The sequence below is a fragment of the Lagenorhynchus albirostris genome, chromosome 12 (genome assembly GCF_949774975.1).
Source record: "Lagenorhynchus albirostris chromosome 12, mLagAlb1.1, whole genome shotgun sequence".
NCBI lineage: Eukaryota > Metazoa > Chordata > Mammalia > Artiodactyla > Delphinidae > Lagenorhynchus > Lagenorhynchus albirostris.
Window position 1 is genome coordinate 22110134 of NC_083106.1, and position 16371 is coordinate 22126504.

At 35.2% G+C, this 16371-nt stretch overlaps 1 protein-coding gene across 1 annotated transcript in view; it reads right to left on the reverse strand.

The window, feature by feature from the left end:
* VTA1 (vesicle trafficking 1) overlaps positions 1 to 16371 on the reverse strand; it is a 66582-nt gene that overhangs the window by 18630 nt on the left and 31581 nt on the right. Inside the window, exons 5-6 of the mRNA XM_060168039.1 lie at positions 8150 to 8258; positions 2593 to 2766 (exon numbers count right to left, since the gene is read on the reverse strand). Coding sequence (XP_060024022.1) covers positions 2593 to 2766; positions 8150 to 8258 — 283 coding nt within the window. The remainder of the gene's footprint in view (positions 1 to 2592; positions 2767 to 8149; positions 8259 to 16371) is intronic.

Consider the following 16371-nt stretch of genomic DNA (forward strand, 5'->3'; position numbering starts at 1 on the left):
GAAATTGAGTTATTTGTAGTGAGGTGGATGGACACTGAGTCTGTCATACAGAGTGAAGTGAGAAAGAGAAAAACAAATACTGTATGTTAATACATATATATGGAATCTAAGAAAAAAATAATGGTTCTGATGAACCTAGGGGCAGGAAAGTAATAAAGATGTGGACGTAGAGAACGAACCTGAGGACACAGGGAGGGGGAAGGGTAAGCTGGGACGAAGTGAGAGAGCAGCACTGACATATATACACTACCAAACGTAAAATAGATAGCTAGTGGGAAGCAGCCGCATATCACAGGGAGATCAGTGCTTTGTGACCACCTAGAGGGGTGGGATAGGGAGGGTGTGAGGGAGACACAAGAGGGAGGGGATATGGGGATGTATATATATATACATATAGCTGATTCACTTTGTTATAAAGCAGAAACTAACACAACACTGTAAAGCAATTATACTCCAATAAAGATGTCAAAAAAAAAAAAAAGATAACCAACAAGAACCTACTGTATAGCAAAGGAAACTCTACTCAGTATTCTGTAATAGGGGCTTCCCTGGTGGCACACTGGTTGAGAATCTGCCTGCAAATGCAGGGGACACGGGTTCGAGCCCTGGTCTGGGAGGATCCCAGATGCCACGGAGCAACTAGGCCCGTGAGCCACAACTACTGAGCCTGCGCATCTGGAGCCTGTGCTCCGCAACAAGAGAGGCTGTGATAGTGAGAGGCCCGCGCACCGCGATGAAGAGTGGCCCCCACTTGCCGCAACTAGAGAAAGCCCTCACACAGAAACGAAGACCCAACACAACCCAAAATAAATAAATAAACTCCTACCCCCAACATCTTAAAAAAAAAAAAATTCTGTAATAAAATATATGGGAAAAGAAAAAGGAAAAAAAAAGGAAAAGGAAGCTAATTTGCTGAACACTGATTTTGTGTTAGGCATAGTAGTCAACTTTCATACTTCTTCCCCTTTAATAATTGAAACAACTATGAGAAGTATGATTAATTTCATTTTAAAAGAGAGAATAACCTCAGTCGGGAACTGAGTAACAGTTGAGTTTGTGGTTTAGCAAGGAGTAGAAACTAATTACTAATACTATGTGACTCCCAAGTGTATTTTATTCTCACTTCACCCTTCTGTAAAGATGCTTGTGTTGGAGGCTCTTGGTCAGTTTTTAAACTTACTACCAATAGTGTAACTTGAGCAGTATTTATCAAAGGCAAATACATCTAAATATGTAGCTGGTTTTGCTTACTTCATTCTACCCTGGAAATACTGAATATTCCCAAAAGATAATAAAATATTTAAAACAGTGTTCCATGAAATTTTACTTACAAAACTAATGGAAATTGGTCTATTAATTCTATCACATAGACCTTAAAGCAATGAAAAGTCCGGCAGGGTGAAATATACAGAATGATGATACTAAAGAGATCAGTGTTAAAATTATCATGTTCATCAATATGCTTACAAAAATGTTTGCATTATTTGTAGATGATATGAAGTTGAAAGCTGTAAAACAGGAGGAAAGAAACTAATCGTAATTGCTGCTACAAGGGTCAAAACAGAAAACTCTTAAATGTTGTTCAACTCATGCAAAATAACCTAAATGGTTTGGGTAAACTGAGGCTGAAAATTTGAAAGTCAATGAAGTAATGGTGAATAACCGCAATAGTAGAAATCAAGGCGCAAAGGCAACTTTTATTCTATTAATTAAATATTTTGAAATATATAGGTTACTACCATAGATTACCCTTATGCTGAGATAAAAGTTTAAAAACAATTTTTGGAAAAAAAATTAATTAAATATAAGATTTATTTAAACTATGGTTTTAAATGCCCCTCTATTTGGAAGTAAGGGTTATACTCTGTCAACAATACAAGTAAATAAGAGTATCTGCAACTTTCAAAAGTTTATATTATGACATTGACTTATTCCTGGAGACTAGTTTTGTCAGATCTTTTTTCTATGAAAACACAGACATATAGTACTAATTTATTCAAAGATAGCAGGCATCACTTCTGTGGTTTATTTTTAGACACGTTTGTAATATTAAAAAACCAAACCACCAAACCCCAACCCCCCTCCTTTCACTTGTCTGTGAATCCATGGCTATTGAGATTCTGTGCTCAAAGCTTGCTCCTTCATCAATAATACCCATGTTGAGGGAGGAGGCAGAGTCCTAAGGGAATAAGTCAAGAAAAATGAATCTTGCGATCACAGTGGGAACCTGACAGACACATCCTATAATAAGCCCCACTCACCTCAGTGCTATTCTGAGGTGAAGGGGAAAGAAAGGGAGGGGAAGAAAAAGAAAACAGCCACACACACGGAAAGCACAGGAACTTTACTTATTAATAAAACATAAGGTCAAGAGTAATCAATTGCACATAAATATATTTTGTCATTTCTTAAAAAATTAAAATACAACTAATATTAAAACTTCAACAAAAAGGATGTAACTTTTTGGTGGGTTCAAGTGGAACTTAAAGATCTTATCATGCTTTAGGACCATCATTATGAGGCACAAATATGAGAAGCACAGTTGTTATTTATGAAAGGAGAGTTCAAATTCGTTAAGCTTCAATTTCCTACCTGTGCTATGAGGCACTTCTGCTGGGGTATTAGCTGGAGCGTGGGCACCGGGAGGAATCTGTATTCCAGTATAGCTGCTTGATGGCATGTTGCTTGGGTCATACGCTGAAGATGACGGCTGAGGTGGCTGACTGGGCAGAGAGGCTGTTCCAGCATCTTCATTTTCCTCAACATCTATTATATAATATACATGCAATGTTAAATGAGGTCCACACAGTCCCTGATTCATGGGGGTTTTGTACGATGGTGCAAAAGTGATAGGGACTCAGTAGAAACCATACTTTGAATTTTGATCTTTTCCCAGGCCAGCGATATGCAGTATAGTACTCTCTGTGATGCTGGGCAGCTGCAGCCACAGCTCCCAGTCAGCCACGCAACCACCAGGGTAAAAAACCGATACACTTACAACCATTTTATTTTTCACTTTCAGTACACTATTCAGTAAATTACATGAGATATTCAACACTTTATTATAAAATAGGCTTTGTGTTAGATGACTCTGCCCAACTGTGGGCTACTGTAAGTGTTCTGAGCACTTTTAAGGTAGGCTGGGCTAAGCTATGATGTTCAGTAGGGTAGGTGTATTAAATGTATTTTCAAATTATATTTCCAGTTTATGATGGGTTATTAGGATATAACCCCATTGTAAGTTGAGGAAGATCTGTATTTTGAAATAGAAATGCCAAATATTCTTATTTTGCTATACGGACATGACAGACATTTGAATGTAATTCTATTTAATGCAATTGATAAGCAGCTTCTCTTAAAATAATTGTTTAAATTTTTTTCCTTTTCTTGAAACACTTAGTTGTGCCTGGCAGTATGATCAACATTTCTTTAAATTAATACTTTCCAACTCTGTAAAATCTTTGCATATATTATATTTTTCTTAAAAATAAATTTTCTTTAAACCCATTCTTTAAATTTATGAAAAATGGAGGACATTTTTGGCAAAACATGTCACATTTATGCTCTCCATAAGAACTCTACTTTCTGACAGCTGCCTTTTACTCAATATTTATTGTTTACTAGCTATTAAATGATTACCTGTGTGTTGTTCAACAAATTAATCAACAAAAACAAAGGAATAAAATTTCACATTGAGCTGTCTATGTAGAAAGGAGTAATAAGAGAGCCACTTTGTTGTTCCATATCCAAGTGGATATGGAAACTTAGAGTTTGAATGTTAACAGATATTCCTTCAGTTGAGCCTAAATTTTTTCTAGAACACTTTTTTGTACCAATCATATGGCTTCCTTAAGTATTTTCTGATAATATGGTGACATAGTACTGTTTTCAAAAATTAAGTATACTTCTTTTTCTCTTACTCTAAATTAACTAAGGTATAGTATCTATTATTTTTTACTAGCTTTACTAGAATTCAATTCCAGAATGACAGAAAATTAGACTTTTATTAAACATAATACCTTTTACACCTAGAATATCTTATAAAATTTAAAAACACAAGAGAATATAATGCTACACTGAGAAAAAGAAAAATCAGTTTTCAAGAAGAGTTTTTGCATACATATTCAGATTTAATAACATCCTCTTTTAGAGCCGTAAGCCATTTCTGAGCAGACACTGTTAGATGTTATGACATTAACACCTAATGACACCAGGGTATTTTTTAAATTAACAGGTTGAAAAGTATACAATGAAAATATTCTCCTTTATATCTAAAAGGATTATTAGTATTCTATAGCTAACAATTTTCTACTATCCAGAAGCTCTATAAAAACTGAATGAAAATAATGAATAAAAATTACAAGCTCAATTTAAGCCAATTTTGGGAAAGCAAAATAAAAATTACATAGATTTAATAATTTATAGTATTATAGAGGGCTTAAAACAACCATTTCAGAACAAAAGAGATCAAGATAATAATCAACACTTTCAAGAGAAAAAGGTTAAAAAGTTTAAGATTAGAGAAAGTTACTGATGCTGAAAGAGTGCCTGAAAAACAAAATTGATCATTTATAGGTATTTCAGTGTATCTAGAATGATACCTCAGAAATACTACTGAAAAGTAAAATGATATGTTTAAAAAAACAAAGATTTTTTTCATGGTGTATTTTCATACATAAGCATATATAAGCAGTGAAGTATCTTTCAAATCAAATGTTTGAGAGTAATTAGGAATATTACATGTATTTTTACATTTACTACACATATGTGTATGTACCTTATATGTAATAACAGAAGTGTCTCTGCTTCAGACTCCAATTTAATATGATTACTAAAGGTGAAAAAAGGTTGGTTCCACCTTTGGTTTTAATTCTTAAGCAACCCATTCCCCCTGGGTGATCCAGCATTTTACTTTGGCTTCACTTCTTCCTTTCAAACTGACAACTCCAAAATTCTACTTTCAGCCTTGACCTTTCTTCTGAAATCTTGGGTAGAATATCTAATCGCTATTGAACTTCTTCAAGTAGTAATCACATTAGCATCTCAATGCCTTCCCTTGACTTTTCCCACCAACCTGCTCATCTTGTATTTAGCTATTTCTTTGAATGGAATCACCATGCCTCTGAGCACAAAAGCCCAAAACAGGAATCATTTTCTGTTTTCTCCCTCTTGTCTCATATTAAACTGTTCCTTGATCCTATTGATTACACTTCCTTAACTATACTTCCTTCTCTTTATTCCCCCCTGGCCAATAACTTACCCAGATTTTCATTATTTATAATTTGGATTACTGCTCCTGGATTCACATTACAACCTGCAGAATTATCTTTCTCCAATTCACTTTCAAAAACATTTTTCTTCTTTTTTTTCCCTTTCTTTCAGTTCTTACAGTTGGCCAGTTCTCAATCCACCTCCCTGCCTTTGAAGATGCTATTCTCTTCAGTTGTAGCATCCTTCCCTTTTTTCTTTACCTGACTTAATTAGTTCAATTTATCTTTTAAGACTCAGCTCAGGCACCACTTCTTACCAACATGTACTATAACTACTTATTAACCTATAGCTCCCCATGAGAATGTAAGCTCTTACAGTACAGGACCATGTCTTATCCAACCCTAGTACCCAGGTAACGCCGACAAAATGACTTTAAAAAAGAAAAAAAAAGTTTCTTAAAAAATGAATGAAAAAAATGTATAAGATTTAAAAAATGCAAGCACAAGGGTATGCCCTAGGAAATGGGAGGTCATTACAAATTTGGGGCTCTATACCATGGCTAAAGCACAGAAGTGTTTCTCATCATGTTGGTACTATGTTCTCAAGGGAAGACTAGATTATGTTAAGTTGATTGGTTGACTGGGACATTTTCCTGGAAGGCTCAATGGGGAAAATATATACGTGTTAAGTCTTGTTATCTGGTTGAGGAAAAAATACATCCACTTAAATGCAGAATAAGAGCATAGACGTTAGAATGATAAAGATTTGGGTTCAAATCCTAGGTTCCATTAACTAGTCATTAGAGCTTAAATAGGGATGCCCAGCTACCAACAGAATTATATGGGGACTAAATTAGATAATATATGTAAAATGTCTATCACAGTGCCTAACACCTAGCATGTGCTCTATAAATTATAAATATTATCATAAATTATAAAAATACTCACTTTATTAAATATATATTTTATAAGAAACTATAAATACATACATAAAATAGCTCTGCAGAAATTCACATGAAGGCTTTTACAGAAAGGCAGGATTCAGACAGGTAAAGAAAGATGAACATTTTAGGAGGGAGAAATGGTTTTAATTAAAGAAAGAGACAAAGGTACTTTCTTGCCGTTAACTTCTATGGATATAATAGAGGGTTTATATAGGTGTTATGGACTGAACTGTCCCCCCAAAATTCGTATGATGAAGCCGTAACCCCCAATGTGACGGTATATGGAGACAGGGTTTTTAGAGGTAACTACAGGTTAAGTGAGGTCATAAGGGAGGAGCCCTAATCCAACAGGAATGATCTGCGCCTCTCCCCCTCCTTTGCCCCCTCTCCTTGACACTCCACCATATGAGAACAGAAGGAAGGTGGTCCTCTGAAAGCCAGGAAGTAGATTTTCACCAGAAACCAAACTCTGCTGGACCTTGATCTTGGATTTTCCAGCCTCCAGAACTGTGAGAAAATAAATGCCTTTTGTTTAAGCCACCCCGTCTATGGTATTTTGCTCTGGCAGCCCTAGTGGACAAAGACAACAGGAGACAGGAGTAGGAAATAAAACTGGTCAGTGCCAGATCGTGGTGAGTCTTGCTTGGTAGGCTAAGGATCTTGGATCTTTTCTTCTGGAAAACTGGAAGTGACTAATGGTTTTGTAAACAGTAGAACTAACATAAAACATGCCTGACTGTGGTCAGTATTAAAGCAGCAAAGGAAGTATGTAAAACATTCCGAAATATTAAATGAAAAAGTGAGAAATAAGGTTGTAGCAATACATTTGAAAAAAATCCAATTTCACCGCCATGCTGTAAATAACTCCAAAACTTAACCATGTCTTAGAATAGTTAACTTTAAACACTTAATAACAAATTAATATTACAGTATTCATGCTATAGTGTTAGTAAAAAGGACAAAGGACTTTGAGTAATAATTCAACTTCTGGTTCTCCTTCTCTGTGGTTTCATGACATTAGGCAGGCCAAAACCCAGAACCTCAATTTCCTCTTCTGTAAAACAGAAGTAACACCAACTATCTCTTGGAGATTTTTGAGGGTATGAGATACATGAAAATGATCTGCAAGCTTTAAGGCATTATATGAATGCAAGGCATTTATTATATGACTGCAAGAAGCATTCTATGTGAAAAAGGCTACCTCAAGATTAAACAAGGATATATCATGAAGTGTCCTTCAGGAATAGATAGCAAAAAATTCACTTGAAATGATGCATAAAAGCTTGCTCCTCTAGGAGAAGAGCTGCAAAAATAGTTTACACATAGTATTTATAGGTAGAACTGTAGTGTTGCTTTTTTACTGAGTGGCATTATAAAATTCTAAATAGTCCTCCAAATGAATGAATAAATAAACCAACCAACCAGATGTAGAACAGTGTGTGTATTACCAATTGTGTGAAAAAAGTGAGGGTATATATTCCTATTTACTAGTAATTTATAAAAAATAATCTCTGTAAAAATACACAAAACACTAAAAACATTATTTACTTATTTGGGTTTCAGTAGAATCTGGGAAGATAAAGGGCATGGTGGAAAGGAGAATTTCACTTCATATTTCTTATATACTGTATAAATTTTTAACCATGTGAAAGTATTACCTGCCCCTCTCCCCCCAAAAAACCCACCTCAGGTATATACAAAATAAATTCAGTGTTCTTTGTGGTTTGGAAACATTTTATAGATTAAAAAAGGACTGCCTGTCCCACATAGGAAAGAAATCTGATTAGAGGCCGGAGACAGATGAGCAGTTGACACAGACAGATATTAGAACAGTTTGGCCTTAATTTTTCACTTGTCCCTAAGTTTATAATTTTACACCTGATTTCGGACCTGATGAAGGAAACAAAATTGTATCACTCCTTCTAAAAACTCTGAATAATAATATATTGAGCAATTATGATTCTACTAAATCATTTTACTTAGATAAATACATACCATTATCTTCTTCAATCCCAACAGGCCCTGCTTGAGGAGTCTCTCCATTCTTTAAACAATTGTGAATATATGTTGCCTTCCACCTTGCATACTTTCTGTGTTTCACATTCTAAAAGAAATATTTTTATGTCAATGTTAGACTGCAGTAAAAAAGTCAAATAAAAATATACATTATGATGACAATCATACTTCTGTGATAAAACCTATTTTTGCATGGTACAGCTCTGATATATTCTGGCAATCTCCCCACTTTATCATGGGATTCTACCAACTGCCTAGGGCTTGACAGACTTCATGAAAAGCCATCTTCCTCAAGACACATAACTAGTTCTCTTTTGTGGTTTTGTGTTTCAGAAAAGGTCTATAATGGAATTACAGGAGTGTCCTTTCAGCAAAACTGGCAACTTTTATGCACAGGACAGAAATAGGCTAAATTGAATTTAAAATTAAACGTAAAATAACAACATACTAAACGATTTTCACTAAAGAGGGAAAAATTAATCTGTACAAATATATGAAAACAAACAAAGAACTAAGATGCTATAGTGGTTACAGCAAACACATGAACATTAGACCGACAGCTACGCAAACTTGACCTTCTAACATTTTATTTACCAACTCTAAATCTCAGTTACCTCGGTTCTAAAAAGGGGAAAATAATACATCACTGGGTTGCTGTAAAGAGAAATGCAAAATCAGTGAAGAACCTGCTAGTTGCCTCTTCTTCTTTCCTGGCTTAAAATTTATGCTACATGCTATAAAATAAGACAAAAATTTGCTTTAAAAATACAAGAGTAAAATCTGTTAGAATTTCGGATGGACTACTGATTTTCAGTTTATATTTTCATTTGACCTTTATTATAATCATGGACCAGTGGCACTGCTAACACCTGGGAGCTTGTTAGAAATGCAGACTCTTCTAGCCTACCCCAGACTTCCTGAACCACAATCTGCACTGCATCAAGGCCCCCCAGGTGATCTGTATGCACATTAAAGTTGGAGAGAACACATGACTTAATTATGTGGAAAACAACTGTAATTTGCCTTTTGTAAAGATCCACTAAGTCATCAATAACTACAAGTACTGCATACAGTCCAGATACTTAGTTGAGTATTCTGTAATGTGAGATTCTCTACATACTACTATAGATAAGTAGTACAACATACAGAAACCTAAAGAAAAGTAACCCTTCAAATTACTGAATTTGTATATTTAACTTCTCTTCTCTTATAAAACAATCCTCTCATAGATTCCATTTTTTAAAAAGTTCCATACGTTGATTTTCATTTTCTTCCAGGTACAATTATATTTTGCTCCACTTCCCTTTACCTGGTCCTTACCACAACCTTGAAATTTAGGCAGGTCATGTTTTACTCACACTAAGGCTCTGAGACATTAAAAGACTGACTCAATGTAAATACAGATTAACCTGGCATTCAAGGCCTTCTACATTGTGGACATGGCTTCAGTCTCATTTCCTACCATTTCCCTCAAACCAGCTAGGATTCTGCCTCACCTGCAGTCTTTCTCATGCTATTCTCCCTGTCTCATACGGCTTCCTCTTCTGCCAAAAGTCTCCTCTTCTCTTAAGTTCAGTTCAAATGTTTATTCCCGTAATGAGCTACCCTGACTCCCAGCAAGTCAACAGCTATTTATCATTTACTCAAGTCAGGCAAGCGCTAGAGGTAATAGGATGAACAAATTAGGCATGAGCTTTGGAGTCCAATGTGAAAGCCAGGCAATAACTTCCATCACTAAATGTGACACCTGTATTATCTGAAGTCCATAATATTTTCTTCATCTTTTTCTCTTAGGATTCTATAATGCCAACATTATAGAGATGAGGAAGTGGCATTACTAAAGTAAAATGACTTATCCCATGTCACACTAGTAGTCAACCCAGCCATTCAATTTAGGGCTGTTCTGGTAAGCTACAATTAGCAAACTGCAATTTGTAATTTAGATAGGAATATATACAATAAGGGAAAGTGTGCTTTTTTTATTATTTTTTTAACACCTTTATTGGAGCATAATTGCTTTACAATGGTGTGTTAGTTTCTGCTGTACAACAAAGGGAATCAGATATACGTATACATATATCTCCATATCCCCTCCCTCTTGCGTCTCCCTCCCACCCTCCATATCCCACCCCTCTAGGTGGTCGCAAAGCAATGAGCTGATCTCCGTGTGCTATGCGGCTGCTTCCCACTAGCTATCTATTTTATATTTGGTAGTGTATATATGTCCATGCCACTCTCTCACTTCGTCCCAGCTTACCCTTCCCCCTCCCCGTGTCCTCAAGTCCATTCTCTACATCTGTGTCTTTATTCCTGTCCTGCCCCTAGGTTCTTCAGAACCAGAAAACGGGCTTTTAAATGTTACTTTAAATATAAAGAGAATCATTTTGAAAGTAAATGAATAAATTGCTTAGGAAAGTTTAAGTTACTTTCTTTTGGAGTCTTTTAAAAATGAGACAGACTTTCTTTGGTCTGAAATAATTTAACATCGCCTAAAGCCTTAATTGGGTAAGTCGTATTGTAATGACTTTAGAAGGTTCCTTCATTCCTAATTTCATAGTATAAACAGTGTAGAGACATTTAAACCAGGCTGGATTCCTTCATTAGTATGTGAAGTTTAAAAAACATTACTCTAACCTGAAATGGGTTCATTTTAGTAAATAACATTTAAAAAAATTTCCCCAAAGCAGATAAATCAACACAACAGTTTGATTTTTATTCCACACTATTTCCAAGACATCGCTAGAAACTGGTGCTTAAATTCTGAGCAGATTTTGGCAGTTGTAACTCAAAACTAATTCACCTTTTCATTGTTTTCTTTAAAATAAAGGATGCTAAATATTAAACAATATTTGAAGAGGAGAATTTCAAGATGTCAATATTTTTGAAATTTTTCAACTTATTTTGGCTGATTAGACATCCTTTCTGGGAAACAGGAATTACAAAAAGAACTTTTACTTTTGTCCCTGGCCTCTATGTTCCTGTTTTGTAACTGGATTGATGAGAGTCACTGACAACTGCAAATTTTAGCCACTGAGTCAGCAGTTAAATAAGAATTTTCATTTAATTTTTAAATCATTTGCACTTGCTACACTGAAGAATGACTGGCCAGCAAACACCAATCATACATTAAAACAGGGGTTCTCAAACCTGGTGCATGTAAGAATCATATTAAGGTGTAATAAAAAAATAAATTCCTGGGACTTCCCTGGTGATCCAGTGGTTAAGACTTCACCTTCCAATGCAGGGGGTGTGGGTTTGATCCCCTGGTTGGGAAGCTAAGATCCCACATGCCTCACGGCCAAAAAACCAAAACATAAAACAGAAGCAATATTGTAACAAATTCAATAAAGACTTTAAAAAAATGGTCCACATGAAAAAAAAAAAATTCCTGGCCCAAATTATAGAAAACCTGATATAAATCATTTTCCATTAGCCACCTTGAAAGAGAATGCTTTATTTTTTATAACATCTTTATTGGAGTATAATTGCTTTACAATGGTGTGTTAGAAAATGCTTTATATTAGCTGTCTCCAATTCTTCCTCTTGAACCCATCCTAGTCAAGTTTTTATCCCTAGCATGCACTGCAACTGCTTTTGTCAAGGTTAAGGATTACTTCTCTTGCTAAATCCAAAGTTTAGATGTCATCTTACTTGTCCCCATTAACGTGGAAAGTTGAGTACTCCCTCCTCCTCGCAACCCCCTTTTCACTTGCTTTCCTGGTCTTCTGGTTTTGCCTCACTGGGTGTTCCTTTTCAGACCTTCATAGTGATTCTTTCTCATCTCCAGGGTGGGGAGTGCCACAGACTTCAGTTCTTAGACTTCTTTTCTTGTTTTCAACACTTTACCTTGACGACCTCTTCCAGTCTAATGGCTTTAAATACTGTGCGGTCAACTCCCAAATTCATATTCTCTGCTCAGACCTCTCTTCTGAACTTCAAGATGTATACATTCAACTCAGCATTTCACTTGTACATCTGATAGCTCAAAACATCCAAAGTTCACAACCGATTTCAGATCTTCCCGCTACTCAATTCGTTCCTCCACGTCAGTAAATGTCTTGTAGTTGTTCAAGCCCCAACCTTTGAAGTCATTTTTGAGCCCTCTATTTCTCTCATATTCTACCAATGAATCTTAAATTCTGTCAGTTCTACATTCAAAATGTATCCAGTTTCTCACCATGTCTTCTATTGCAATTTCTGGTCTGAGTCACCACTGCCCTCACTTTGATTATTAATAATATACTAACGGTGCCCCTATTTCCACCGTTGTCCATTATAATGCAAGTAATAACACTTTAAAGATAGCAGTCAAATCCTGTCAACTCTATTTGAACTCCCCTTCCCCACGGTCACCTGCCAGCACTTCCCTCACTCTAGATTCAGCCACGTTGTATTCCTTGCTGTATCTTGAACTTTAACAGGTACCTGTGCTGTTCACAAATCTTTGCACTTTCTCTTGTCTCTTCCTGGAACATCTGAATGATTCACTCCCTTATTTCTTCAGGGCTTTGCTAAAATGTTGCCTTCTTAGTGAGACATTCCCCAAATACCTTATTTAAATTGACCTTCCTATCCCTACCATGGGATCCCTACCACAATACTTACCATATGACATACTATACATTTTATGTGTTTATTTGCTTATTGTCTGTCTTCACCAGAGGAATGTGATAACCACGAGGGCAGGGATTTAATCCACTGCTATATTACTACTGCCTAAAACAGTGTTTGGCATGTAGTAGACATTAACAAATATTTGGTGAATGAATGAATGGACAGTAGATTCTGGAATCCATTTTTTTTTTTTAAATCAAGTACCACAAACGATTCTGAAGCTGGCTGTCCTAGAACGGCACTAAGAAAAATACTGAACTGGAGTGAAACACTTCTTGCTAACGAATAAATGTGAACATTAAACTTCAGTACACAGTTTCACTTAAGCTTGCAGGGAGGGGTCAGTGGATAGGGTGAAGGGTGTCCGTGAAACCCCCTGCATTATATGAAAAAAAAGCAATACACATATGCATGGGAGAGAAGCCACAGCTTTCATAACATTTCAAAGTAGTTAGTGACACAAAAGAAAGTAAGAATCTCTAAGCTGGTGGTAACATCACAGATAACACATTTATACTCTTAGGCCCTCAATTCTCCCAAGTATATTACACAAACAAGGGCTCTATATAACTCCCAGGAACACTGGACACAGCACAATGAGAAACACTAAAAATACATATTCAACAAACTTACTATCATGATTCAAATATTAAAGTGTTATCACAAATAATATGTATTTCCTGGAGACTTATTCAAAATTTTTATACCTTTATATTTTTCAAAGCAACTAGAATTTTATAAAACAAATTTTAAAAATGAGAGTAAAACTGTACCAAAAAATCTTAACTATAATACACAAATACTTAAATTTACTCTATTTTTATAATATTTGAAAGGTACACTCCAATTAGCTGAAAGATATCCAAAGAAGGTATGAACATTAACTATTTAAAACCTAATCCACCAGGGCAAGAAAAGAAGCCAATGCTATCTTCTGGGGGAGAAAAAAAAAAAAAAATATATATAGTTTTGTGAAGGAACTTTATATAATTTCATCAAGCTTGGAGAAAAGTTTTAAAACTAGTACACGATATCTTTCACTCAGATCACCCAATTGCTTACATTTTGTATTATCAATCTACTCATATATGCATGGACTTCCTATGCACATATTAATATGCAAAATGTTTACTGCATTTTTTTCTGTACCAATTAAGAGTAAGTTGGAAGTCACTCTGCCCCCTTACCCTTTCATTAATCATTTTCTAAGATCAAGGACAATCTCACACACAATGGTTAATAAAATCAGGAAATTTAACACTTACACAAGAATACTGTTTGATCCACAGTCCCAATAAATTCTGTCAATTGGCCCAATGATGTCCTTGGTAGTTCCTCCCCTGGGTCTATTTAACTTAAAAAGCATATATTATTTAGTTGTCATTATCTTTTTAGCCCTTAATCTGGAACAGCCTTTGTTAGTGTTTCTTGACCTTGACATTTCAATTTGGATTTGTCTGATGTTTCCTCATGATTAGGTTCAGATTATGCATTTTCCACAGGATTTGCACTGAAGTGATATTTGCCTTTCTCACTTCATCTTATTAGGAGCCACATAATATCAGCTGGTCCCAATATTGAATGTGTTAGGTTTGACGACTTGGTTAAAGTGGTGTCAGACAGGTTTTTCCATTACTGGCTTACTATTTTCCCCTTTAAAATTAATAAGCAATCTGAGGGGAGACATTTAGAGACTAATGTAAATATCCTGCTCGTCACCAAATTTTCTACCCACTAGTTTTAAATCCCATTAATGATTTCTAACTTCATTGTCATTTCTCTATTTATTAGTTAGAACGCTACTGTAAGGAGCTTTCTCCATCCTTCCATTATTTATTTATTCATTCATTTATTTATTCCATTGTATGTTTCAGTAGGGACGAATGAATTCTTATTTTATTCAATGCATTACCTATTAATATCATTCATATTTCCATAGTCAAATTGTCCCTGATGCCGACAGTGGGAACCCTTTCAAGTTGGCTTCTGGATCCTTCTGACATGTTCCTGTGATTATATGAACCATTTCTTTACTTTCTGGCACAGTAAGAAGATCTAGCTTCATTTAGTACTTTCCCTTACCCAGCCCTAGATTCAGTCCTTTCTATGAGAGTCCTGGTTCCTTTTATAGACGAAGGGTATTTAGAACCCAAAATCAGGCACTAGAGGTGCTCACTGTTATTGATGCATCATTGCTTCTAGGTTCTTTCAGTACAGAGATATAGGAACTATGTTTTATGTGCATGTGTACACACACCTATGTATATATGCTGTACATACAAATACATGCATATACTGTATATGCACCCATTTATAGTATACATACATACTGTTTATAGAAATAGATCTATTTTGCCTTATTTGTATATTTAAAAGCATGAGTTAATATGGACATCTCCAATGCCAATCCAACAATATAATACAATATAGTCTTCTCCCACCCCCCACTGTAACTTCTTTCCCCAGAAGTGAGAAATCTGGCTTCCTCAATATATTTACTCATTTGCACAATCCTTGAATATAGAGTAAGCAGTTTTAGAATTGCCAACTCAATATCATCAAGAAAAAAAACCCTACAAACAATAGTTCAATATTTAACTTTTTTTGCAGTAAAACTGATATACCTTGAGATGTATAAATCTTAAGTGTATAGTTTGAGTTTTGACAAAAAGATCTACCTGTGTAAAACATACTCCTATCAAAATACAACATTTCTAGTTCCCCAGGAAGCTCCTTTATATCCCTTTCCGGATCAATTTCCCCTTTCCATACACCAAAAACTCCTAATTTTCTTCACTAGAATCAAGTTGTCTATTGTAGTACTTTACATGAAGGGAATCATACAGTTTGTATTCTTTTGGGTCTTTTTTTGCTCAACATAATGTCTACAAAATTGATGCATGTTTTAGGGTATATCAGTAGCCTCTTTTTATACCTTAGTAACAGCACAATTTATTTATCAGTTCCTCTGCTGGTGGACATCTAGGTTGTTTACACAGCTTTGGGATATCATGAATAAAGTTCCTATGAACACTCCTGAACAAGTCTTTTCTGGACATATGTTTTCATTTCTCTTGGATAAACACCAAGGAATTGCTGGGTAAAAAGGTAGGTGTATGTTTAACTTTATAAAAATCTGCCAAATCTCTTCCCAAACTGGTTATGACATCTAACATTTTCACCAAGCAATGTACGAAAGCTCTTGTTTTCACACGTTCTAGCCAATATTTGATGTGGGCAGCCTTTGTTCATTTTAGATAATTTTACTGCTTTTAAACTATTTATCCTACCAATGACTGAGAGGGGGGTGTTAACATCTCCAACCACTATTATGACTTTTTTCCTGTATTTTCTTTTATTTTTATCACGTTTTGTTTCATAAAGTTTAAAACTGCTATTAGGTACATAGACATTTATAACTGTGGTACCTTCTTAATGAACTGTAATATCTTCTTGATAACAAAATGTCCCATTTTACCTCTGGTAAAACATCATCTTAAAGTTTACTTTATCTAATATTAATATGGCCACCTCAGATTTTGCCAACTTAGTATTTGCATTGAATATTTTTTCATCCTTTCAGTTTC